Source organism: Penicillium malachiteum (genome assembly GCF_028827825.1).
Source record: "Penicillium malachiteum strain IBT 17515 chromosome Unknown utg000002l:1.0-8849297.0:1.0-8852440.0, whole genome shotgun sequence".
Lineage (NCBI taxonomy): Eukaryota > Fungi > Ascomycota > Eurotiomycetes > Eurotiales > Aspergillaceae > Penicillium > Penicillium malachiteum.
Genome location: NW_026643095.1, coordinates 1,783,330 through 1,809,469, shown reverse-complemented (window position 1 = coordinate 1,809,469; position 26,140 = coordinate 1,783,330). Strand labels below are relative to the sequence as shown.

The 26,140-nt window shown below is 45.9% G+C and overlaps 9 protein-coding genes across 9 annotated transcripts; 5 read left to right on the top strand and 4 right to left on the bottom strand.

The window, feature by feature from the left end:
- Window positions 1–456: 456 nt before the first annotated feature.
- N7483_003723 (uncharacterized protein) lies at window positions 457–921 on the bottom strand (the record flags this gene model as incomplete). The annotated part of the gene is made up of 1 exon (XM_057087160.1): window positions 457–921. One exon carries the CDS (start codon window positions 919–921, stop codon window positions 457–459), a length of 465 nt encoding a protein of 154 aa, XP_056946989.1.
- A 4,432-nt stretch (window positions 922–5,353) lies between these two features.
- Window positions 5,354–7,573, top strand: N7483_003722 (uncharacterized protein; the record flags this gene model as incomplete). The annotated part of the gene is made up of 9 exons (XM_057087159.1): window positions 5,354–5,479; window positions 5,552–5,621; window positions 5,686–5,733; window positions 5,801–5,903; window positions 5,968–6,209; window positions 6,306–6,626; window positions 6,685–6,942; window positions 7,005–7,344; window positions 7,432–7,573. 9 exons carry the CDS (start codon window positions 5,354–5,356, stop codon window positions 7,571–7,573), a joined length of 1,650 nt encoding a protein of 549 aa, XP_056946988.1.
- A 910-nt stretch (window positions 7,574–8,483) lies between these two features.
- On the top strand, window positions 8,484–10,398 carry N7483_003721 (endopolyphosphatase; the record flags this gene model as incomplete). The annotated part of the gene is made up of 3 exons (XM_057087158.1): window positions 8,484–8,655; window positions 8,727–9,652; window positions 9,724–10,398. The coding sequence occupies 3 exons, from the start codon at window positions 8,484–8,486 to the stop codon at window positions 10,396–10,398; spliced, it is 1,773 nt and encodes a 590-aa protein (XP_056946987.1).
- Window positions 10,399–12,018: 1,620 nt separating this feature from the next.
- erg27 lies at window positions 12,019–13,119 on the top strand (the record flags this gene model as incomplete). The annotated part of the gene is made up of 1 exon (XM_057087157.1): window positions 12,019–13,119. One exon carries the CDS (start codon window positions 12,019–12,021, stop codon window positions 13,117–13,119), a length of 1,101 nt encoding a protein of 366 aa, XP_056946986.1.
- Window positions 13,120–13,370: 251 nt separating this feature from the next.
- On the bottom strand, window positions 13,371–14,453 carry N7483_003719 (uncharacterized protein; the record flags this gene model as incomplete). The annotated part of the gene is made up of 3 exons (XM_057087156.1): window positions 13,371–13,517; window positions 13,606–13,958; window positions 14,033–14,453. The coding sequence occupies 3 exons, from the start codon at window positions 14,451–14,453 to the stop codon at window positions 13,371–13,373; spliced, it is 921 nt and encodes a 306-aa protein (XP_056946985.1).
- Window positions 14,454–14,806: 353 nt separating this feature from the next.
- Window positions 14,807–18,310, bottom strand: N7483_003718 (uncharacterized protein; the record flags this gene model as incomplete). The annotated part of the gene is made up of 6 exons (XM_057087155.1): window positions 14,807–14,960; window positions 15,012–15,374; window positions 15,448–16,577; window positions 16,635–17,982; window positions 18,037–18,069; window positions 18,144–18,310. The coding sequence occupies 6 exons, from the start codon at window positions 18,308–18,310 to the stop codon at window positions 14,807–14,809; spliced, it is 3,195 nt and encodes a 1,064-aa protein (XP_056946984.1).
- A 2,047-nt stretch (window positions 18,311–20,357) lies between these two features.
- Window positions 20,358–21,086, top strand: N7483_003717 (RlpA-like double-psi beta-barrel domain-containing protein; the record flags this gene model as incomplete). The annotated part of the gene is made up of 2 exons (XM_057087154.1): window positions 20,358–20,659; window positions 20,711–21,086. The coding sequence occupies 2 exons, from the start codon at window positions 20,358–20,360 to the stop codon at window positions 21,084–21,086; spliced, it is 678 nt and encodes a 225-aa protein (XP_056946983.1).
- Window positions 21,087–21,387: 301 nt separating this feature from the next.
- N7483_003716 (uncharacterized protein) lies at window positions 21,388–22,017 on the top strand (the record flags this gene model as incomplete). Its single annotated transcript, XM_057087153.1, has 1 exon — window positions 21,388–22,017. One exon carries the CDS (start codon window positions 21,388–21,390, stop codon window positions 22,015–22,017), a length of 630 nt encoding a protein of 209 aa, XP_056946982.1.
- Window positions 22,018–22,265: 248 nt separating this feature from the next.
- N7483_003715 (sugar porter family MFS transporter) lies at window positions 22,266–23,924 on the bottom strand (the record flags this gene model as incomplete). Its single annotated transcript, XM_057087152.1, has 3 exons — window positions 22,266–22,595; window positions 22,651–23,789; window positions 23,849–23,924. The coding sequence occupies 3 exons, from the start codon at window positions 23,922–23,924 to the stop codon at window positions 22,266–22,268; spliced, it is 1,545 nt and encodes a 514-aa protein (XP_056946981.1).
- Window positions 23,925–26,140: the final 2,216 nt, after the last annotated feature.

Genomic DNA, 26,140 nt, shown 5'->3' with positions numbered 1-26,140 from the left:
TGGTCCGTATAATTCGAGTACTTGAGTGCGGGGATTCTTCGAAACGTCGCGGAGGCTCTGTCTTGTTTAGCGGTGGTCAGAGGTCAAGGGGTAACGGAGGACAAACATTGACGATACAAAAAAGCAACCAAGAAGAGCTCGCCTTTCATCGCTCGTCAGTACTCTGGATTTTGCCAGACATTCTTTGGCGTTCTGAGGCTATCGAACATAAGTTTCCTTCGATCAATCCCATGGGTCGGCTTGTTGAAGCCTAAATCGGCGAGGAGTGCGATTGCCAGCTGAAGGAGGTTGGTCATTTGAGAAACAGAACCTAGGTGAAGATGGTACCTTAATTTAGCCAGCAAAGTTAGTATTTCCCTACACTTAATTTTTTGGCATGTTGTACAAGTACCGTGACGTACCAAGCGATATGTATGAGAAGCCCTTGCAGTACATCCAATGAACGTTCTTCGTCCACTAGCAAGCGTTTACAACTTCTTCCGTCAATTTAGTCCCAAATTGATGCTGAAATGAGCGGTCTTTATAGGAAGTAACCATAGCCATGGCTTTGAAGAGGAATGGCCTTTCGGCATACAGCTTTGCGGGCGGGATATCTGGAATGGCAACAAATGGGAAGTGTGGAGCCATCTCAGCTCGATAACGGACAACACAGGAGCCCATGTCATTCTCACTGACTTGCAAAGGCTGCATATGTGATCGGTAGGGATCATTATTCAACAGCATTGAGCTAGTCGGGAGCATAACATCTCTTCCATGCTCACTCGACGAGCCCGGGGACGGCTCCTGGCTAACGGCCTGGCCCACATGAAATGGGTCTGACGGGTGGGTCTGTTGTTGTTGTTGTTGTTGTTTTATCTCCAGTTCTTTCATCAGGCTTTCAACTTTATGCTCAAGCCGTGCGAAGCGTCTAGTGCATAGCATTAGTGTGGGAACCCCCACGAATCAAATGAGGGCTACATACGACCTCGGCAGTGGCGCTCGGCGCTCACCTAGCAGCTGCGAAAAACAATCCTTATTCAATTTCGCGCACCTTGAATCATGTCAGTGTTTAATGATTGGTTACCGCATATTAATTCCGATGCTGCGTAGCATCTAGGCCAACGCTTCACTCCTGGTCATCGGGGACACCCACCGTTCACAAGGAACTCCTGATACGCTATTAGCACATTTTACTTTGGCCTTGGCGCATGGGCGACATGCTGTAGCCTGAGACCTGGAGTTTCTGGCTTGAGGAACCGTTGTTTGTCCGTACATTCTTGCGTTCCTAGGATAGCCTTGGCCCTTGCGCGCTCAGACGCTGCCCAGGTGGACAGCTGAGGAAATAGAAGTGGATCATCGGAAGCTACGGAGATCGGGCGCGGAGCCGGAACAACTTCATGCACATTTGTCGATTATTCAATGATCTTATTGGATTTCTTCCCTGATTTTATGCACAAACAATTAGATATATTACTAGTACTATTCTTTTCTAAAGAGATTTCATCGCACTGGAAGAACTTTCTAGATTGGTCTAAAGTGAGTGCCAAGTGGAGATGTTTGTTCGGTTTGCAATATAGATGCAAACAAATCAAAACAAACAGCACCCAACTGGTCAATCATAGGCCGTTTCATCTTATCATTTTATACTTTCATCTTATCATTTTATACTTCTATTATGCCTTCAATTAAGTGGCTCAATTCTTGTTCATAGCTTTGAATGTTGGGATTGAAACTGTGAGTCACTGGATTCCAATGAGGTTCCTGAAAACAAAATATAATTTCAACGTGACGTTCAACTTGAAGTTGGATTCGGAGAAATAAAATAAGACTGCCGGTTTCCGATTAATATAGATCCATTTAAGTTCAAGTTTCACCTCGAACTTGTGATTTCATAACACAGAAACTTAGTTAACTGACTAATAATTGAGATCAATAATAACGTAATCCACAAGCGAGTCGGACACCTTACCCCATTAGAAATCTCTAAATTCAAATATTTCAACCCAACACGAATAAATTCAGTTATAAATACGATTTTTACATACATTAATCCGATGGCCAACCTCTCGACACCCACTACACCTTGGTGGAGCCTTAGGACGTGGCTGACTAGGCTGATTAGGCGTGTCAGCCTGTGTGTCTGGTCCGATACCAGCAGCTCTATCCATCGATTCTAGCTGCCGGGCTAGCTGTAAGCCCTCTTCGACTGTTAGGTCCTGATCACATAGTATTTGCCTAGCTGATCGACTGTTCTCCTGCCGTTTCTTCTTACTAGCACGTAAATTGGCGTTTTCTTGTGCTAGTAACGCAGTATTCTGTAGCGCTATACAGTGGCCCTTGATAATTTGATCTAATATCAATTTCGATGGGCTTGGAGGGCTGTTTGATCGCTGTTTGAGAAGATCTTCAAGCATTGAAGCTTGTTTCTGTAGCTGAACCACAATGCTAGGTGTTTGGGGTGTAAATTCACTAGATCTGCGGCTTGGTCGGCTAGCTGGTGGTGTAGGTGTTCGAAGAGAAATATTCAGCTTAGAAAGCACCCTTTCTGCATCAATTGGCACTAATCCAGTAGCTAGAAAGCTGTTCTGAATAGTAGTAGGTTGAAAAGCTTCAAACCGGGCGCGTTGATAATCAGCTAAGAAATCAAGCTTGTCGATATGGTTATAGCCTGTACGCGCGAGATCACTTATAAAGCGACCATAGGCACGTTTTAATACCGCAAAACAGCCAACATCTAATGGCTGTAATAGATGTGATGAATGTGCAGGCATACAGAGTGGGATAATATTGTTTTCAGTGCAGATTCGGTCAAATTGGGGTGTAAGGTGACTTCCATGGCCATCAAGAATCAATAGCCGAAATCGACCACGGACACGTGAATTTGTTGATGGGATAAATAGCTTTTCTAGCCAACGTAGGCCAATCTCATCAGTAGTCCAACCATTATTTGAGACCTCAAATCGCCAGTCTTGTGGTAAGCCATCAAACCAGCTTGCTATAGCAACCTTGGCTTTGAAAATCACACATGGTGGAAGTAAATAGCCATCTGCACAGATTGATTCAATTACAGTAACCCATTCACGGTTTCCAGGCTGTAAGATAGCTCGCCGACCGTAGTATTCTTGCCGAGTAACAACCTTTTGTGCTGAAATAAGGCCCATTGCAAAGCCTGTCTCATTGAAGTTATAAATATCCTCTGGTTGGATACCATTCTCATCAATAACACACTGTACGGTGGTAAACCACTCTCGTAGGGACTTAGGGTCTTCGTTTAGGGCACGTTGGTAATCATAACGTCTTGAGAAGCGTGTACGGAGCTCATCATGACGTTTAACAAAATTTGAAGACCAATTAACACCAACAGTAGGTGGAGGGTAGTGACCACGTGCAGCCAGGAGAATATTAGCCATTTCTCTTATAGTAGATAGCCTAGGCGCTGCACCACGCATATCCATAGAGATCACCCACTCAGTAAGCGAATCCTCTTCTAGCTGAGTCAATTTATGGCTGTTTGGGCGCTTATCAACGCGTGCTTGGGTGCCATTCACGCGATCGGCTAAGGTTGAGCGTGGTATTTCGTATAGCTTCGCTGCAGCGCGAATAGAATCAATTCGGCCATTTTGAATATCGTCAAGGGCTAATAAGATCTTGCCCTCTTGATTGGCATTGTTTTTGGCCGAAATATTGCGAATTGGTGGCATGGTGGGTGTTTGAATAAGGTAGGGTGGTATAAAGACGCGATTTTTGGTGGGGTGTCCGACTCGCTTGTGTGTCCGGCTCGCTTGTGGATTACGTTATCATATAACTAGTAGTTACGGATTACTAGTCAAATACTATGCCTATTTGTCACGTGCAAACATACCCTTTGTGGGAGCTATGATATTACTCCAACGGCTCACTCTGATATCAGTATCACATTTGAATCAGAGAGCTATCATATTATTATCCCAAATGTTCTAATTTCTGTTTCAAACATCTAGACTGACGCTTTCATGGTCAAATTCCTTCCCAGGTGGGTGTTGTAAGGGTCAGTTATTCCTATTATTACCAATTATTACTACTAATTCAACATACCGCGGTAACTTGGCAGTGGCGTTCTCATCTCCCAATATAGCCAATGGTGAGTTCTGCCAAGGATATGAGGAATTTAAAATGGCGGGTGACTTGAAGACACTCCGAGGAGATCGGTCGGATACGAAGTTTGGGAGTTGAAGCTCGTTGAGAGCATCATGCGGTGGTCATTATTTTTAGTCTTAGGTTAACTCGCACTCAACAGTCGATAGACCTGACTTTGTAGAATGGACCATCTAGGATCCCCCGAATCTATTCCAATTTTCCAAGTTATTGTTTTATGTATTATGAAGTGCATATTGAATGTCTGATCAGATGCAACCAAGCAATTTGAAGCACTGTACCGGTGAGATGAACCCGGAACAACAGGGATAGTGATCCTAGACAATACACTCGGCCCGATATGCAACTAGAAAAAACAATATAACTTCCACATACAACTCAGTTCAAACTGCTAAGAGATCCTGGTATAATGTGGGGAAGGACCCGTGGAGAATTCAGCACGGAACGATGCTCCGCGCTAACAAGGGGGCATTTTATTGGCGCTGAACCAACCCCAGAAATGAAGGATTAACAGGGCTGAAAGAGTGGATAGAATGGGGCCATTGAACTCCACTGTAAGCTCCTAATGGCTAACAGTGAAGAAATGGAAGACCCTTGGAATGAGTGAAAGGACCCGAAGCCGGGGGCGTAGACACAAATAGGATACATTGCATGATTGGACCGTATGTGTTAATGTCTCTATTAAGCCTAGCTGAGAGCTTTTGTGATCCTGCATCTGACCAATAGAATTCTCAAGTGGCTTGATTCACCGTCCTTTTCTAGATAATTCATTATGGGGTAGGTCCGAGTTGAGAGTATAGCTCAAGTTCTTTGTCACAGGAGGATCATAAACGGACTACAAGTCCGATATGCCAATATCAAGTCCTGAACCCTTTTGGACCAAGACAAAGGACTCGCTCCAAAATGTTGGAGGACAAGCCGATTCCCATCAGGAAACGGAGCTACTTGTAAGCGCCACCGCTTCGGGTCGTGTATTGTTACCGGGCTCATGATTCTATGGTCACAAGGAAATCAGCCTCTGGGGAAGCGCATGGTTAGCGTTGATGTTGGAATTCAATTTAATAACATTCCTTACAAGCGTTCATTCGGCTGGCGCCCCCAAGTCGCATGTTATAAGAATCTCAAACCGTCCCACTTTGGGATAGATTTGCAGTGCGTCGCATCTGAGCCTTTTTCGGTCTTCCTGGGAATAGCTGTCAGGTTTTCGAAATTCGCTAGTACGCAGGTACCAATTTTCAATATGTCGGATGCTAAGCATGAGGAGGTGCATGGGGTCTCCTCTGCGGTAGAGGATACTCCGCAGGTCATTGCTGGGTATGGAGAAACTACCAAGCGTGAGGGTGCTAAGACTGTGGAAGTTCGCAATGTAAGTCTAAATGACAATTGTGGTTCCTAAGCTGCCTGTTATAAAATTGTGTATGAAGCTCATATATTTTAGGCCGAGCTTTTTGCTGCTCTTAAGGAAACGGAAATTCGGACGTGGAGCAAAACCTCCATTCATCTTTATTGTGAGTTTTCCTTTTCATCGCATTTGCAAAATTATTTCAGTCTCATACTGATTATTCAACACAGTCTGTATCTTCGTTTCCTTCCTTTGCGCATGTGCCAACGGGTATGATGGTATGTCAATTCGAAAATCATTCTATCCTGTAAACGACAATGACACCTGTACTAAATTAATATTTAGGATCCTTGATGAGTTCCATTGAATCGATGAAACACTATCAGGATGTGTTCCACACAGGATTGACTGGCACCAAGGTTTCCGTTGTCACATCCCTATACACGGTGTACGTGGTTTTTGTTCAAAACAGCAATGAGTAAATTGAACTAATATCGTCTCTTTTCTTCTAGAGGATCTATCGTCATCACCCCCGTCAGTGCCGTTATCTCGGATAAGCTTGGTCGACGCAAGTGTATGTTCGTTGGTGCCTGGATCATTATTATCGGGTCTATCGTGATCGCCACATCGATGACACTAGCTCAATTTGTGGTCGGACGATTCTTGCTCGGAGTTGGAATTCAAGTTATGGTCGTTTCGGCTCCTGCATACGCTGTGGAAATTTCTCCTCCTCACTGGCGTGGTCGTGCTGTGGGTAAGTGGCAGAAAGATTGAATTCTATTCATTGACGTTTCCCTCGTCCTTAACTCAGCTTCCCTGGTCTCACGCAACTAACTCTCTTGGGATGCAGGTTTCTACAACTGTGGCTGGTTCGGTGGTAGTGTCCCTGCTGCAGCTATTACCTTCGGAACCAACTACATCAACTCCGACTATCAGTGGCGCATTCCGTTTATCTTGCAGTGCTTTGCATGCGTGTTGGTTATCTTCTTCGTGTGGTTCATTCCCGAGTCACCCCGATGGCTCCTCACTCAAGGAAGAGAAGAGGAGGCTATGGCATTCTTGACAAAATACCACGGAAACGGAGACCCGAATGCTCGTCTTGTTCGCTTGGAAATGGAGGAGATGAGAGAAGGTATTCGAATCGATGGTATCGATAAAAGATGGTGGGATTGTATGTGCCCTTTTCTCCAGTGATCCCTCAGTGCATGAACTTATTCTCTCTCATTCAGACCGACCATTCGTTACAACCCACAGCGGTCGTTGGCGTTTCGCTCAGGTTATCATGATTTCCGTCTTTGGACAATGGTCTGGTAACGGTCTCGGTTATTTCAACTCCACCATCTACAATGTCCTGGGATATACTTCTTCGTCAATGCAGCTACTGCTTAACCTTATCAACCAGATTGTATCGGCTATTGGAGCGGGTACTGCCGTGTGTCTGACTGATCGGATGCCGCGTCGTCCAGTACTAATTTGGGGTACTTTAGGTAAGACCAAGTTCAGATGAGCTGTCCAAGTTGTTATGGAGCTTCACTAACCTTTTCCAAAGCCTGCGCTGCCGCAATGGCCATCAATGCGGCTATCTCGATTCCTATTGCTGAGACCGGTACTATCGACCCTGCCAAAGGTCAAGCGGCTCTAGCATTCTACTACATTTTCAACGTTGTCTTCTCTTTCACCTATACTCCCCTGCAGGGTGTTATGCCCGCTGAGGCCCTGGAAACCACTACCCGTGCTAAAGGTCTTGCCCTTTCCGGGTTCATGGTTAGCACGATCAGTTTCATCAGTCAATTTGCCTCTCCAATTGGTCTCGGAAATATCTCGACCAACTACTTTTGGATTTTCGTTGGATGGGATATTTTTGAGTCAGTGTGCTGGTACTTCTTCTGGTAAGAAACCCTATTTGTGTTTTTCCCTACCACTCTTATTCCCCTGCCTCAGCTGCGAGTGCTCATCTGATATTTTTTGTGAACCAGTGTCGAGTCCCAGGGTCGTACTCTTGAAGAGCTTGAGTGGGTGTACCAGCAACCCAGCCCGGTTAAAGCATCTCTGAACTTCGATAAGGTTGTTGTGCAACAGGATGGAACTGTCACGGAGAAAATTGAAGCTGGAGCTTAGGCTAAATTGGTCATCTGCTGTTTTGTGTGTCACCTAGTACTCCTAGTAATGGGCACAAGATCGGCGGAGGATATATCGTGAACCTTGGACTCGGAGGATTCTGAGGTAGAGCTCGAAGTGTCAGGTGCCAGTGTTTCGTTGGATGAGAACCTTGGAAGTCTAATATTTTAATACCATCTCGCCCTACCTAGTAATGGTCACATTTTTCTCATCCGAAACAATGATTCTTCTCCAATTTATCCCATAGATACATTGACTGTCATTGACATCGTGGTTTGACTTACCAGTTGACACAATTAATGCTAACCTTAAAGCCACCGAGTCTGTCCATCGGGACATCACGCGAACTATTTCCTCTCAAGGTCAACGAAGACTTTTCTTCGTACTGAAATGACCCAGTTCCAACAATATCACATTCCTGAGCCCCATTGAGCCCCATTTAAATCATATACTAGTTCATCTAGTTCATCTCATACCATACAATATGAGTTGTTCTAACTAAATTCATACTAGACCGTCAAGGTACTCAAACACGTGTGGCGATCATTGGACCTGAAGTTACCCGTGAACGGTCGATCCCTCCACAAACCACTATCACCATTTTGGGAACTTTTTCTTACTTCAAGTTATTCGTGTTATGATATATAAATCTCATATACACTTTTTGTCTTTATTTCAGTTATTTCTCGACAAGTTCAAACTTGGAATTCAATTATATTGGGCTCATAGGGCTGCAGGAGTGACTAAGGTCGAGTATCCACCCAATTGGCCACTTCAAGGACCTTCTGGACCCGGCTGCCTGACCCGTGAAGTGACGTGACCTCACCGATAAGATCTCCACGCTAAAGAAAAAAAAAACTTATCTTTTTTTACAACTTGAATTGCTCATGAAAGAGAATCGACTTGCAAGATGCAGTCCATTCTGCTGCTGAGTCTCTTTGCAGGCGCCATCAAGGCCGCCCCGCTAGACCAGCAGCCACTAAAAGACCCGCATGTCGTCACAGGGGAATTCCACGACACGGACGCGCTCTTAACAGGTGCCTCAACACCTGGTTTACATGGTCGTTTTTTGCACATAACCGGTACGTGGCCCCTCGATACTACTAGGTAGGTCCGGTCGCGTCACACAATCTAATTCTTTGACTCGGACTAGATTTTCATCCCGACCGATACTATAAATACGGGGGCTCTACCGATGACGAGTCCTGCCACCACGGCAAGGGGGACGCAGAATACTTTGGGAAGGAAGGCACCGAGTGCGATTCACCGATTTCTCTGATCAACGAGACCTTTCGCTGGTTAGAACAAACCCTAAAAGATGAGATCGATTTCGTGATTTGGACTGGAGACTCGGCGCGCCACGACAACGATGAGCGCATCCCGCGAACGGAAGAAGAGATTCAAGAACTTAACCAGTTCATGGCTGGGAAATGGGTCGATTTATTCGGGACACGAAAAAACGATGAGCACGTCAATGGTGTGCCACAAGTATCTGTGCCCGTCGTGCCCACTTTCGGCAACAACGATATTGCCCCACACAATATTTTCATGAATGGGCCGAACATTTGGACAAAGAAATACGTTGATATCTGGCGTCACTTTATTCCCGAGGACCAGCGTCATAGCTTTGTCGAGGGAGGATGGTTTACATCGGAAGTCATCCCGGGTAGACTAGCCGTCATTAGTCTGAACACTATGTACTTTTTCGACTCCAATAGTGCAGTCGATGGATGTGCTGCCAAGTCGGAACCAGGATATGAGCATATGGAGTGGTTGCGAGTGCAATTGGAAATTCTTCGCACCCGCAACATGAAAGCTATCTTGATGGGTCATGTTCCTCCCGCACGGTCGGACGAAAAGACCAATTGGGATGAGACTTGTTGGCAGAAGTATACTCTGTGGGTGAATCGGTACCGTGATGTCGTGGTGGGAAGTGCCTACGGACATATGAATGTCGACCATTTTATGCTACAGGATAACCATGATGTTGATTTCGAATTCCTTGTGGAGAAAACTACTAGCGACCGAGTTGCTATTCAGTCTAAGGCAGACTATATCAACTCACTACGAGACCAATGGGCTGATCTTCCATCTCCCCTTCGGGGGTCTTCGATGATTTTGAAGACTCTTCAGTCGACGCTACGAAAAAGAAGAAGAAAAAGGACAACAAGAAAAAGAAGGACGACAAGGAGGAAGAGAAAAAGAAGAAAAAGAAGAAGCAGGAACAGAAGCGAAAGAAGTTCCTGAAGAAAATTGATGGTCCTTGGGCTGAGCGATACAGTGTATCCCTGGTCGCCCCAAGCTTGGTGCCAAATTACTTCCCTACACTACGAGTGATTGAGTACAACATCACTGGTCTATATAATACCTTTGTCGACGAAGTGCCTATGGACGCTAAGCCATTACCCATTTCCGATGATCAAGGATCCCCTTTTGAGCCACTGAAAAAGAAAAAGAAGGAGAAGAAGAAGCCTGACTTCAAGGTGCCTGACGCTCCCTCTCCAACCAGTGTACCAGGGCCAGCGTATTCCAACCAGGCTCTGACATGGCTCAGCTACACCCAATACTTTGCCAACCTCACCAAACTCAACGAGGAGTTTGAATCGGGTAGCAAAGACGCTCATATTGAGTTTGAAGTCGAATACAGTACAAATGATGATGTATATCAAATGAAGGATTTGACAGTGCGAAGCTTCTTTCAGCTGGCAGTGCGTATCGGAGAGAAAGGTGAGGCGGCTGCCACGAAGGTGAATGAAGCGTGGCGGGCATTCCTCACCCGCGCCTTTACGGGATTTTTCGATGCGAATGACTTGAACGATGATTGACGTGGATTCGATATGATTTGTTTTTGTTTTAGTTTATAGCGCTTCTGTTCATGGAAAACCTCGCATTGATTGGTTGCATGGGAGATCTTGCATTTGGTTTTCACATTCTTATCTTGAAATATCCTTATTATGTAGTATTTTTAGAAGTATATAGAAAAGGCATTATTTTTATCTGTACTAGTATCATTGTATGATGAAAATCGCACTTTTCCTATCTATTCTAGTATTCTAGCCTAGAATACTCCGTAGTGCTGACAAGACAAGGCAAGTGGGGATAAATTCCGATGTGCGATTAGTTCGACATCATTCTAGCGGTGTACTTTCCAGGTACTACTAGCCAACTAGTAATGGTACTGTTCAGATCCTGCAACTTGAAACCTCCTTGGGCATCTTTGACGATCCCTGCATCCCTGAGATTATTTGACAGGTCTCTATGACCTACCAGAATCATGATTATCTCTGACAATCTCCAGGGCTATGTTGGGTACAGAGTATTTACTTTGTTCACCTTGAGATACTTCACTCGATACACATGCCAAGTCACTAACGGCAAACACCGCCTGCCACGCTGGCAAAGTCTGTGCTCGGATGCGTTGTACCTGAAGTGCCCGAAGATCCCAGAACAATGAAATTAATACAAGCGAGGGACCAATGGCATGGTATAATTGAGGGGAATTGACAAGAATTAACGAGACACTGAGCCGCTGCCACGTAGCGCGCCTCAATTTCCTGGTATTTTCACGATATCCGAAATGGCCCGTGCATAGAACAGCGCATCGCAGGGAGGCTGGGATGTTGCCACTGGTTGGATTGGGCATTCAAATTCAAATGTTGAATTGATATAGCCCAATGGCGATTGTCTTGAAATCTGTACGGAGTACACTCTGTACAATTCATAATTAGATCATGGAGAACTTGTGATATACACTGCCCGTATGTACTGACATATCAACCAGCCCCTAATGAACTAGTAATTCCGTACAGCCCCATCTCCGTGCGTCATATCGAAGACTTCTTTAAATTTCCTTTTTCTCCCAAAAAAAAGAGTCTCGATTTTCTAGTGGAGTCAGTAATTCTTCCCGCCATATTTTCCATATTTTCCCCGCAGTGGAAATTCCAATTCGAATCCCCCTTTCGATCCCCCTACATGATGCGTCAACCCTCCCGAGTCTGCAATTCTACCGTTCCTTGCGTTGCTAGTTCGTACACTATCCGAGCATAGAGTCGCGATCGGCGTGTCTCGTTTTATTTTGGGTTGTACACGGTGGTGGATAAGTGGGGAGGAATTGGGAGTTGGAGAGCTGGAATTGAATCCATTGGTTTGTGGTACACTTGGGTTCCGGTTCCTTGGTTCTAAAGTGTAGGTGGAAAGGTAAGTATAGAGAAGTGAAGTGAGTGAAGTGAGTGCAGTCATTGCAATCAACAGTGCTGCACCTTCCAGTCAGATCTTCCAAGCTATTAAGTTCAATTGGTCTATGCGCTTGGAGCATGCTGTACGAGTTGCGTGAGGTTTGACGCTTTCGTTTGCGCGCTAGGGCTCCAGGTAAGCTTCTTAATTCTCATTTATCCCTTCATCTCTATTTTTACCTTTCGTCATTATCACCCTGGACTATTCCCATCATGCCATCAATCCATTCCTGGCCGCCCGATGATTTCCAGCTCATAGCTGACGATGTGGATCAGGAGGATAGCTCCACATCAGTGGCTTTGTGGATGGCCTCCTCCGAGGTGGACCAGAAGGCCCTGGGCAATTTCGCGGCCGCAATGGCCTTGGAAAGCCCTTTACTATCGGCCATGCTATATAAAGTACTCGGGCTATCTGTGATGTTATCAAAGAAGCTACTCCGTGCTCGACGACTCCGCCGACTAGACACCACCCGTGAAACGAAGTCGCTTCAACTCTATCATCACATCATCTGGCTCTCTCGCGAAGGACTCTTCATACTGGAAGGATATATCCTGCCAATGGTAGCACCCTACATCGAACTAAAGGTCCTATCATACAAACTCCGCGCTTCATTCTACCATATTTTCGTTCTATTCCACAATCGCCCGATTATCCACCCATCAGATCCATCTCCACCACCAAATCTCAAACGCGACTCTATATACAATCCAGACTCATTAACTGTTTTCTCACCTCTGGATCCTATCAACCAATTCCAATTCAAACCAGGTCCAGGACATCCACCCGGTCTAGCTCCCATTCACCCAACCCAACCTATCTCCTCATTCCTTCTCCCTCCACTCGACTACACCACAACCGCAACAGCATGTTTCAACCACGCCGCACTCCTAGCGGATAAATTACTCCCAGGTTCGCATCCTCTACGCTTATCAGTGAAACTGGAATACGCCGCATACCTATACGACTGTCTCCAAGACCCAATCGCCTGTCGTCGACTCGCGAAACGCGCCATCGCAGATGTATACAACGCGCAAGAAGGAATGGACGATGAAAGTTTCGAAGACGCAGCTGAGATTGTTGGCGTGCTAGGCAAAATGGTGAAACGTGGTGGCAAGCCTGGCAGCAGTACGGCTGCTAGTAGCTCCCGTGGTGGCAGGTCGTATAGCCAGAGTAGTCGCAGTCCCTCGCATCTGGATACGAGTGTCCCCACTACTGTTTCGCCGGTGCCGGTTACGAAGACCACGCCTAATCCTTCTTCTGTGGCGGTTATGGAACCTGCGGTTCCGAATGTTTCTATGATGAATCCGATTTGATGTGACCTACGTGATGCTGATGCTGATGCTTCATGGAGTTATGATAGAAAAGCCGATGATGCATGCTTGACCCTTTTACTACTTTTCGCATTTTGATACTTTTTCTTATTCTTTTGCTTTGTACATATTCGTCTATGCCTTCGATGTGTAAATATGCTCACTCCCTAATTTAGCATCCTGCATCTTGTTTCCCAGAATTTCCGGCAGTTCCATCTGAACTGAGCGTTCACGTTTAGTTGACAGAATCAATCCTAGTACTTCTTCGGGAGTACATATCCCCCAATTCCAACAAAAAATTGCATGGCCCGAGCCATAAAGTCCACAAGGTCACTCCCTATCCACGTAGGAAGGAGCTTTGTCCTCGAACTCTCCATCTCACGTAGATAACTTCCAGCAACCTAAAAAGCACAGCCTTAGTAACTCACAAACTTGACATAATGCAAAAGTCCAGAAAAGAACCCCTAAAAAGAGGAGGATGGAACTCACCAAAATACACTCCCCCTTTCTGCTCTCATCCAACGAAACATAAGCAATGGCACTAGCAACTCGTCCAGGCGTATTCTCCTCCAGCCCCTCCTCTCTCCAACGCTCCGCAAACCCAGCCGTGATCTGCGTAGGTGTTAAGAATGGCGCAATAGCGTTAACCCGAATACCCAGTTCCGCCGCTCGTGATTGAGACGCACGTAGTAAACCTAGGACTCCATGCTTAGAAGCGACGTATGCCGTGACGCCCGTCCCACCAAAGTAGCTCGATGTTGATCCGAGAAGAATAATGGATTTCGTTGTGGATGCACTGAGTGTTTGGGATGATTGTAGGTAGAAGAGGGCCAGACGAAGAGCTGTGGATGATTAGATGGAATCCATATTAGATCTATTAGATCTGATAATCATTATCAGATGAGTGAAATCTTACTATTCAACGTTCCCTTCAAATTAACATCAATGACCCTCCCACCCTCTTCATCCTCCTTTAAGTCCCCATTCTCATCAATGTCAAAATCAAGGATAGGACTCGACTCCATAATCCCTGCGTTAGCAATGACGATATCAATCTCGCCGAATCGCTGTATCCCACTTTTGAATGCAGCTGAGAGTTGGCTCCAGTCTACTATATTTGCAGGTGCGAAGATTGCACGATCGGGATATGTGAATGTGCTTATTAGCTCATTTGCAATATCCTTGAACTGAAGAAGATCTGTTAGAACGATGTTTGCGCCTTGTTGGTTGAATAATGCTGCTGTTGCAGCGCCAATGCCGCGGGCTGCGCCTGTTATTAGTACTGTTTTGTTGGATGCCGAGGCGAAGAGGGAGGGGTTTATTTCAATCGATGTCATTTTTAATGCGAATAATGAGATTCAGTCTTATTCGAGGTTTGAGTTGGAGGTTTGCAACATTTGAATGGGATGAGATGCTAGAGAGTAGACTATTTGTACCATGCGTGTCATATTATCGGTACGCCATCCCCCGATGCCGAGATGCGGAGAAGCCCTGGAGTATGCGGGGTTCTCGCCGATGATGGTAGAGACCCGGCTGACAGGGTGATTTCTACTACGCTGTGGTTTTTTATTGCTCATTCAAGTTAAGTGCAATTGTGCAGGGAATCGATTCACTGGGTATGCTATACATCTAGTTGCAAAAGACGAAATTGAGCCTAAATATGCAAGAACCATACACAATGCAATGTCGCTCAATCCTCCTTCTGACGGTCGGCCGCCTGTACTTCATTGACAGAGACCCGGGACGGGGCCCGTGAAGTCATTCTAGAATGTGTAATGCTAGCATCTGTCGTGCTAACAGCGTGGAAAGAGAAGTCCAGTTCTCCAACCAATCCTCTTACATGTCTAATCAAAGTTAGTATCATATCAGACTATCAAAGGAGCAGTCAGACTTACCGCATGAGTCGTTCGACATCCCCAACGATACAACGAGTGGAAATCTGCAAGACTGCAAAGGCAGCAAATCCTGGCTCGGCAATATGCTTGATACTCAAAATGTCTTTATCAAGTGCTTCAAGTCTCTTCGAAAAGCTGTATGGCCGGGGTGCTTTGAGATACGGGGGTAATGGTTGTCGATTCGTGATACTGGCGGACAGAAGACACAGAAGCGACGTCACTTCGTGGGTGGTGACTTTGGCAGTACCCACAAGCCGACGAAAGTCGTGCATCCAGACAGATCCCGTTTCATCTTCTTCGTCATCGCCAAGGCGCATGAGGGTATCGGATGCATATCCGAGTAAACTGAGGTAACTAACAATACTAAATGAACAATAAGATTAGCATACCAGCAGAATTAGGTGGAGTTATGACTTTTAGGAGTACGAGGACTTACTTTTCCACGCATAAGATTATAGAGTCGTATTGCTTCTTTGGAAACCTGCCTCCGACTGGCACCTCCCATTTCAGAAAACCAGAGTATGTTCGCAGTCCATTCAACATAATCATCTGCTTCGAGAAGACCTTGTGTCGTGCTTTTTCCAGCTTGCGGCCTGCGGAGCTCTTCAACGTCATATCACCTTCGTCTCCTCGCATACGAGCGGAGAGTGTCTCGTGAATTATGGAGTAATAGTTGGCCAGGAGGTACAGGGATGCTCCCAGGCTTTGCCGAAGCACAGAGTGCTCTGAAATGGGATATGGGAAGAATGTCCATATGAAAGCAACAAATATACCTCCACTCACAGCAGCAAGCCGATAGGGAGCCAGCTCATAGATTGGATAATAAGCTTGGCCATTCGAGGTTGCAACAGCTTCGCCCACCTTTCGCACCGACAACTCATATCCAATAATCATTGTTGTGGTGACTACGCTGATCAACCCGATGACCCGGAATCGGAAAAGTTTGATCGGGATATAGAAGCCGAATGACACGAAGAGAAAGAGGAAAACGATGATCCCTGGGGTCTTCTGGTCGGGAATGTACCAAATAAGAAGACTGGCTACCATGGCAATGGTTGTACCCGCAATTCGGAGCACAAAGCTAAACACACTTTGGCCAGACGTAGGTGACATACTCAGGTTTACCATGATCATGGCCCACACCAAGCGCTGCTTTGTAAAGAAGTCCTGAGTATCGTGCAAGAATGCAATAACTGCAATCGTCATTGTGGCACACGCAACCCGAAATCCGTACGTAGATTCGAACGAACGTAAGAAGCGTGGGACAATCCGGATCCTGTCACCAGCCTTTTGGAATAGGTTTGTTGGAGGTAGGTGCTCCGGGTCCTTGCGGTGCCTGTAAGCCTCTCCGAGCTCGAGAGCGCTACTTTGCGTGTGGATATCACCAAGATGATCGTCTTCATGGGATTCGGCAGCGTGAAAGAATGTCTTGGCCCACTTCCAACTACGCTTTGCACCAGGGATGATAAGTCGGTTTCGCGACAACTTGCCCTTTGCGGCAACACTGTCAGCATATTGAATAAATCCTAGAAGGGTCTGACCAGTCGAGTAAAGAAGTTGTTCCATCTAGAATAGTCATGTCAGCATCTCGGCATCGTTAAAAGTGATGAAGTGAGGACATACGTAAAGAAAGAGATACAATTGACGTCGACTTCGGTCTTGGTATGAAGCTGATGCGTTGAAGAAATCGCCTTTCAAACTTTCAACTGATGATGGATGGTCAAAAAAGTCAGTCGGCAAAGAGATACCCTTCTCCTCGGCCCAAGTTTGAAGTGCGAGTCTTTTCGCACTGCGAAATTCACTCAGTTTCTTTTCATAGTGTGCCGCAAAGCCCTTCTCACCGGGCGCGGTGTCTCCAGCCTCGGCCTCAACATCTTTTCCATCCTGCTCATTGCTGCCATTTGGTGTCATTACTGAGACTACTCGCTTGGGGCGTTTCGTAAATTGAAAAACATAAGAAGTATGCAGAAGTCCCTCATCGATTGTATGGATCATGGTTGCGAAAGGGTCATGCACCGCCCTCATGATATCATTCCAATCGCGGACAGTCCGTTGACGAACATCATCAGGGATCGGTTCGGCATTTGGATCAAGGGGTTCATTCCATCTGTTGTAGTCTGAGAGTCTTTGGAAGATATCCACAACGAAACTCAGTCCCACCACTGGAATCATAAGCTGGCGCAGATGACGGAAGATCGTCTGGATATCATCTGGTCCAAGTTTTCCAAGCGCGAATTCTCTCTTTGCGAAGGTGACGTCGCCATGAAGCTTACCATGGAGATCAGTGATCCCCCGAATTGCACCACGGATAGCTTCTGCTTCTGGACTGTAGACTTTTCCCTTTTTACCCCATTTTTCCTGAGATGAATCGTACGTTTCAGCGCGTCCAAACATATCGTCTTTCTCCAGACTTCCAAAATAGACAGCGTGGGCGCTGAGTGCCGTTCGCAGATTGCCAATATAGCTACCCATCTGCTTGAAGACCGCCTTTCGAGAGGTCATCGGAAAGATGAGCAGTGAGACGCCGCTCGACAAGGCCAGTCCAGTGAGGAATGTCTTGAGCAGCTTCAGTACAAGCGCAATTGCCGAGGTCATGCTAGTTTCCTGAGGAGCGTAAATGGAGGAGACATTGGCGAAAATCGAGTACAGTACGACGGGGAACTGGAATTGCGGGTATTTGGCCCGGAAGGTATGAGCGAGCCAGATCTGGAAGAACAGCCAGACTCCACTGACAGCCGACGCCGATGAGTTATATGCTGATGTCGTTCCCGATTCTGTATTTTTGCGTGCTTGGACGCTAGAGTACATTGTCAACAAGGCCAAACAGGATGCAATGCAGACAGCTAAAACGTCAAAGATCATCATCTGGATAAACTTGGCTCGCGGCATAATGGCAAAACCCAGGATAGAGACAATCGCAATAAGATATCCCAGCGTGGTGTACTCATCCGCTACTGATGTGGATTGGTAACTGGTTCAAATTAGCTACATGCCAAGCATATCGCGCCGAGTGCCTAGTACTCACATAGATACAGCAATTGCAGGCGCAAGTCCACCCCTAATATTTCGCAGTATTAGTGAATCATTTTTGATGTCAGGATTGAAAAGAATTGAGATAGTCTCTTATCGTACTTGATCATCAAGAAGATGGTTTGCTGGTCCAAGCCCGTCTTCACCCATATTTTCTTCACCCAGCCTCCCAGTGTCGCCTTCTCCTTCTTAGTGGCCTGGGTATCAAATCGCGAAAGATTCTGACTCATGGAGTCTTCCGAAATTCTGTCATTTTGACCAGATGCCATGTTCTCGGCTAGCGCACACGATGCGCCCGTATTGATTTTGTGATACCCGCCACAATCGAGTTCCTGCTTGATAACGCGCGGCTAGTGGTTCACTGGTATGCGTGCCCCATGGAGAAGTGTATTGCGCCGAGAGAATTGCCCGATTTGCGCTTTGGAGATTCCACGATTTTCTTTGAGGATCCAGGAACTCCAGAATTCCTCTGGATAAGGGGAAAGAGAGGTTTTGAGGGGTTGACGAACTTCCGGGTTGTGAACCACGTTTTGGTGTGGGGCCGATCCCCAGTGATGCTTTCAGACTGTGGAGATGAATGCGCCCCTAGTGAAGATTACAATAATATTTGTCCAATCTACTAGTACTACAATTAAGTCTTATATATTATGTACTCCTTTTTTCTGATCTTTTGTTACCTAGTATTATGCACGACTCATCATGATGTTTCTTGGTCGGAATTAGTGTCCTGCAGTGGAACAGACTCCATCCAATCAGAATGAATATAACGGCATTTATGTTTAAAAGAGACTTAATAAGTAGCATATATAGTAACTATGATATTCCTGGAGGTAATTGATTCTTCTTCAAGTTTTATCTCAAATTTCAACTCATAGCTTCCAGAGTGTTGCCAGTAGCCACAAGTAAACAAGTTCATATTTTACTGTGCGATGGACGGCGGTGGCCTTGAGTGCTTGATTATAGGTAGGATCCTGGAGAGAATCCCTCCAGGGCTGGAGCCTGGAGTCACTTCAAAAATGGTGAGATTCGCATGCAAGGGATATCAACTTGAAGTAGACTGGACCCGGGTCTCTAGTAGGTCAAAATTGATCCATCATGCTCCCAAAGTAGTCACTTAAATGTACTTAGGTGTCAATGGCCCCTTTTCAAGTTCTTAACATTCAAATGTTTGAACCCCCCCACATTAGCAATGGTTTACGAGTGCTTCAAAATGTCTGAAAATGCTCCATGGTTTTTTGATTCCGACATCCAGTCTTCCATTGCCACGGAAGATCTTCATGTAGGAGTATTGCCAACTTCTGACCAAGAGCCTCAGCTAAGTCTGCCATCTTAGACGGCCGTTCTAAACAACAGGCCCCTTGCCGTGATTAAGGTCGAACGGGTAGATAGACATCATCATACAGTCCGTCGTTTAAGGCTTGCCGATCCAGGTCTTCCAGAAACTATTATCGTCAAGCAGAAAAAACAGGGCTGGGATGAAGAATTTCAAAATGAGATACATGCATATACAAGACTGAAAAGCCTTCAAGGGAGCCTGATTCCAAATTTTCTCGGCCAAAGATTTTTCGATGATTGTCCTGCGATTTTTATCACTTACATCGAAGGAATGACGCTTCGTCAACTCGCTATTAAATCGAATGTCACCGAGGAGACGTTAGAAATTCAACTTACCAAAGCCTTGTTGACCGTGCATGGCTGTGGAGGAAAATACACAGATCCAAACACAGGCAATTTTCTATTTTGCAAGAATGGAAAAGTGGCGATTCTCAATCTTGAAGGAGTTGAGATCCCTACTGGTAGTGAACATAAACCTTGGGAGAAGAGTGTCAACCCATCTAGTGTCTTCTATCTGATGTGCATGTTCAGATTAGCTAGAAATCCCGACTTATGTACCTTGTGGAATGTAAAGTGTACTCGAATGGTCACTTTACTCATAATTGTGCCACATTGAACATTTGAATGAATTTTTCTGAAAGGGAATTTTGAATGACCTTTGACTTGAAACATGAAGATACACAGCGTGATAACTGTTCCGTTAATCTCAATCTTTCGGAGCCGACCTCGGCCCCTGAAATACTAGTGCATATATGTCCCACATACAAAATGACCCCTATTCCCCACCTGGACCCTTTAGGACCCTCATGCACATCATGGACATTCCGTGAGGTAAAGGGCCTCATAACGGTGTTTTCGGATCAATGACAAAGAGATCCCAGTCGCAATCGTTATGAATCACCTGCACAAAGAAACTCACCTCGAAAAACAACCCCCAGCTCTGACCAATCTCCCTGGGTAATTCGCGATCGCGCAAAATCAATGGCCGACGAAACCAATATTCCCAATGCGCCATTGGGCTCAGTCCCAAAGCGCAAACCACTCCCATATGCGACTGTAGCCCCAGATACTGAGGCAGCAGCTGATCAACCAGACCAAGCGCCCACGCCACAGAATCCAACAGACGAGAAACCATCGCCTAAGGCACCATTCTTCGGTCCTGTTCTAGCCTGGTGGGCACTACAAAAACGATCGCGCAAAGCTCTTTACATCGGTCTGGTCGTTGCTCTCCTACTCATCGCGCTGATTATCGGACTCGCAGTTGGACTCACAGTCGGCAAAAAGTAAGTCGCATAACCCCACTCATCCTTATTGGCGTACTGACCATTGCCCAGGAACTCAAAATCTAACCTTGCGCTTCCAACCACTAATGGGGGTCCCTACACCGGAGACCTCACATATTACGATCCAGGCCTCGGCGCTTGCGGCTACACGAATACTGAGTCTGACCTTATCTGCGCTGTCTCCCATATTCTCTTTGATGCTGCTTCGACAGGATCAGACCCAAATGACAATCCGCTATGTGGTCTCAAGATTCGAATCAGGCGTGATGGAGAGAGTGTGGATGTCAAGGTCGTCGATCGATGTGTTGGCTGCGCGGAGACGGATCTGGATGTTACTGAGACGGTTTTCGGGGACTTGGCGACCATTGCGCAGGGGAGAGTGACGATGGAATGGGCATGGTTGGAGACAGCGCCCGTGAGTGCTTAATGACCATGATTCCGTGCACTATCACCAGGGCAGGATCGGTGTGGAGAACAAGAATATGCAGTACCATGATACCCAAACGATACTTTGTATGAAGCGCTTGATGAATGATTTTGTGTTATGTGAATTTGATTTCCAAGGATAATCTTACAAATGAATACCCTGTTTTATTATGAGCGAAGCATCCTGAACTCTGGGACTCCACTGAGGCTCTTACATTCCCCGATCGACATCATCCCGCACCTCCCCATCTCAACTCCACATCTCTCTCAATCAATCCATTTGACCTTACCACTTCCTAAAAATGATGAGAGGTAGACACGTAGAAGCCCCTCGTCATCCCTTGGGGCTTCGCTGCGAACAAATTGCAGAATTCGAAAGACTTCTCTGGGTAGAACCAGATTACAACAAGGAGTCACCCGCCGAGTACACAGTCAAATACGACAGCGATGACTCCACCCTTATCACCGTAACAGGAAAGAAATATGGCGACAGACGAGTCCGCGAATTCCGCGATTCATCCGGTCTCCCCATGTTCGAAACACAGCGTGTTAGGCCCGCGATAAGATGGCTGAAGCCATGGCGGGTACACTTGCCCGGGAATGACGAGGATCTTGCGGAAATCAAATTAAAGTGGAAGCCCTGTGATTTCGATATCACTTTTCGCAATGTGATGGCGGAAGATGCGAAGAAAGAAGAAGATAAATTGGCCACTGTCCAAGTTCGACGCACTTCACCTGCGCTATGTACATTTGCGGTCTATGCGGAGGATCGCAAGGTCGTGGATATACGTGAAAGTGTTATCTTGAACAGAACGGTTTCAATAACGGGGAATATGACCCGAGTTAGTAGCTCGAGTCATCAACCAACGCGAGCGATAATGGATGTTCTGGTCGCAGAGGACTTTGATCTCTCGCTAGTGAGTCTGAACTGAGTTCAGTTCTGGATTTGTGCTAATGCGCAGTACCAAGGCATCACTTATTGCGATTCTTATTTGTGATCAGTATTTTCGACATACGCCGCCAACTCGATATGAAACTAATCAACGAGAAAAAAGAATAAATCCCCCGATGAGATGAATTGGGCTACTACAAATGATGACTTGAAATGTATATGATAATGGTTTGGTCTTCTTCAATTTATTCGTAAATATGAACACTATATGCTTGCAGTATTCATGTATCATTTCTCATCATGCTCACGCTCCTCAACATGCTCTGCATGGAGCACATCTTGCTTGTGGCGAGTATGTTCCACATCTGCTTGTCGCTGTAATTCGTCGATGGCACCAAAGATAAGGTCCATATCTTCCAGGGTCCTGCCCTTGGTCTCTTTGACGAAAAGAGTAACGAAGACACCCATCGCAGTACAGAAGACACCAAACATGATGAATGTTCTCCATCCGATCTTATTGATGGCACGAGGAGTGACCTCTGTGATGACGAAATTGAAGAGCCACTGTGTAGCTGCTCCGAGACCGACACCATATGAACGTAGTCGTGTTGGGAAGATCTATAATCAAGATTAACCGATGTACAAAGGAGTAGTATGATAAACAGTCTCTTACCTCTCCCAAGTAAACCCAGGGTGTGGGACCCCATGAGAAGGAATACCCAATGACATAAAGATAGATCATAGTGACCATCGCAATAGAAGCGGAGGAGACGCTGGTCGAGTCTGGGTTTGGAGGCTTTGTAGCCAACACAGCTCCAAGAATGAACATCATGATAGCCATCCAAGCAGCACCGCCCATCATAGAGCGCTTTCGACCCCAGCGATCAATTCCAACAAACAAGAAGATAGCAGTTGCCACCACCTTGACAGTTCCATAAATTCCGGTCGCAAACAGCGAAGAGTTAGTAGAGCTAATTCCAATAGATTCAAAGATCTGAGGGGCATAGTAGCCAATGCTGTTTGTTCCAGAGAACTGCTGCCAGAACATAATGAAAAAGGCCAAGAAGAAGCGGTACCGGTTACTCTTCTGAAGGCACTCCTTCCAGGTAACGCCTTCAGTAAGAAGCAACTCCTCTTCAATAGCCGCATGTATCTCAGCCATCTCCTTCTGCACCTCCTCGCTATCTTCAGGCTCATTTCGAATATACGCCAGCGAGGTAAGTGCTTCCTCACGACGACCCTGCTTCATCAGCCACCGAGGAGACTCTTTCAAGAAGAAAAGTCCAATAAGCATCAGACCACCCGGGATAAGCTGGATAGCCACCGGGGTACGCCACTGCTTCGTTCCCTCAGGAATCCGCAGCGACACACCATAGTCCAGCCAGTAGGCAAAGGTACTACCGATAACGAGGAACTCCTGGAACAAACCCGCAATACGACCTCTGTATTCGGGTGGACAGTTCTCACTCACGAAGACAGGGGTAATACTGGACATGCCACCAATACCTAGACCAGCCACAACGCGACCGGCGTAGATGAGGCCAATCTCATGGTGAGCTCCAACTTGCATTGCAGCACCAACGAGGAAGATCAAGGAGAAGATCATAAGGGAGTATCGACGACCAATGCGGTCGTTAATATAGGCTGCGAATATAGATCCGAAGAAACAGCCTGCTGTGAGAAGACTGACGACATTGGATGAGACTTGGGAGTTTTTGGCGCTCGCGAAGCCGGATGTTGAGAGTGGGAGGCCGAAATCCTTCTTGAAGCTGTCCAGTGCAAGCACTGAGCTCATTACACCGGTATCATAACCTGAGAAATGGCATTGAGTTAGTTTCTGCACTTGTGGGAACGTGGGTGTTTGTACGAACCGAAGAGGAGGGAGCCCAGGTAGGCTACCGCAGTGAGTATGTAGACTCGGTAATTCTTTAATAGTCGAGGCGCCATCTTGAAGGCGTGAGTGGAAAAATCTCACTCAAACTATTCAAAGGTATATGATCAAGTATGGCAATCGCACCAGATACGAGTATCCAGAGACGAGAAAATATTCAGGGAGGCCCCGGATGGATACTCTTTTATAATAAATCCGACTAACTACCATCCCACAATGGGCCCAGTGGAGCCAAAACCGATCGACACGGTTACTGGCTATGTAGCATAGCATATTGAGTAGTGTAGTCTGTGCCGGACATACATCAGTGGCTCACGGCGCCACCAAGCCGGGGTCAAGATAGCATGGGGCCCCATTGGGGAAAATGTAGCGGGGACGGCCGCGGGGTGAGTAGTGGAGACCATTTCTTGGCCTATTGATAATTTTTCCGTGAATCTCAGGGTCTCAATGGCTTTTTAGCGCGTTATATGGGACCATTCCATGGTCTGCGTGAATTGCTTTTCATCGGGATAGATGACACGGTCCCTCCGACTCCCTCGGCTGCCAAGAAGCTTAAATGAAGCATTTTGATTCATGGAAAAACTGTCATTTTTGTCCGTTGCAGGTCCACTTGAAGAGTTCAATATGATGTTGAAGGGTCCATAAAAGCTGCAGAAGGTCCGTTATCGTGCGTAATGTACTTTGTAGTATCTTCCAAGGTCGAATTGCTGCGTTTCAGTGAGATCACTCTCTTGGGATTCATTTCATGAAGAATTTCATTGTTGATGCTCGTTTTGACCTTCGCTTTCAAGGTTCATTTCTCAAAGACCGTCGGTGATGGAATCAAATGCCGACTCCACGCTCAGGACTCTGATCTCTGCACTGTAAAGAGCTCAACAGGATCAACTATCGGAGTTCAATCAATATCTGCCATTGGCGATCGGGTATACCGGCATTTTGAAAAGTTAATTATCTGAATGAGGATAAATCCAATGGTGGTTGGTCGTGGTTTTAGTGTCATAATGGGAGAGATCTCACACCTGGGCAGCGGCAATGAAGTTCGGTATCAAGCGAGTTGAGAACGAGGCAGTCAAAATCCAAATCCCTTCAAATGTTGGAAGTGAGAGATAGATAAACATAAACCTCTTTTACTGGAGGGTTTTATGTCCTCCAGTTGATATATTCAGATATACAATTAGCTCATTGATACTTCTATTTCTCTTTCTTATCCAATTATATGATACCTCTTCCCATACTTGGCAGCCTTTCCGCCTTTCTACTTTGTTGATTTCCTTCATCCCTTCGGTCGCGTCATACACAATGTAGCTGAAAGAGCGACCATGCCTTCTCCGAGTCTCTCTGATATCGATATCAAACGTGAGCTCAGTCGCTCGAAAGCTTCAACAATCTATGAGATCCAGCTATTTGAGAAGCCATGTGTCATGAAGCTTGTAAGTTCAATGATAACGTCCAAGGATGGTGACTGACCCGTCAGTTCCACGACAACGGCGATCCTGGATATACGAAAAAAAGGCCGAGATCTAAATCGTTTTCGCTGCGAATTAAACACGTATCACAATCTCCGTGATTCCAGCGTGTGCGATCAAGGCTTTGTTCCCGCTTTTCATGGTCATATCGATCGAGTTGATCCGTCAGCTTTTCACCCCTGGCTTAAACATTTCGCCGACGATAAACACCAACCCAGTGCGATCCTACTTGAATATCTGCCTTGTGCTGAAAAACTAAATTGTGAAAATTATTCTGAAGAGCTCTTTCGCAATGCTGTTGAGGGCATAAAACGGATCCATAACGCCTTTGTCCATCATCGTGATATCTACCCAAAGAATATACTTTTATCTGGCACAAGGATTGTTTGAGTTGATTTTGATGTTGCCACAACATTTAGCAGCATGGGCTCTTGCGAAAAGGAATATTGTGATTATGAAACCGAACTCGTCAAAAGTTTTGAAAAGCTTCTGGTTTGTACTCCGTATAGCTTCTTTACTTGAACATCATAACAATAAATAACGAAAACAACCATCAGAAAGATGACAAGAGACAGGGTCTTCCACCCAATACAAATTATTACTAAGTGACTCCTGCGTCAGTACATAAGTACTGGACCTCGTGAGGTCTTGATCCGGTCCGATTGATGGAAAGATTTGGTATCTATAACAAGCATTGATCTTGGCTCTGGTTACCTCCCACAGTGCTGAAGAAGCTGTTTGATAAAAAAAATCCAAAGAACGTAGCATCCATTGAACCTTTGAAATTCGAAAATGGGCATCTTTTT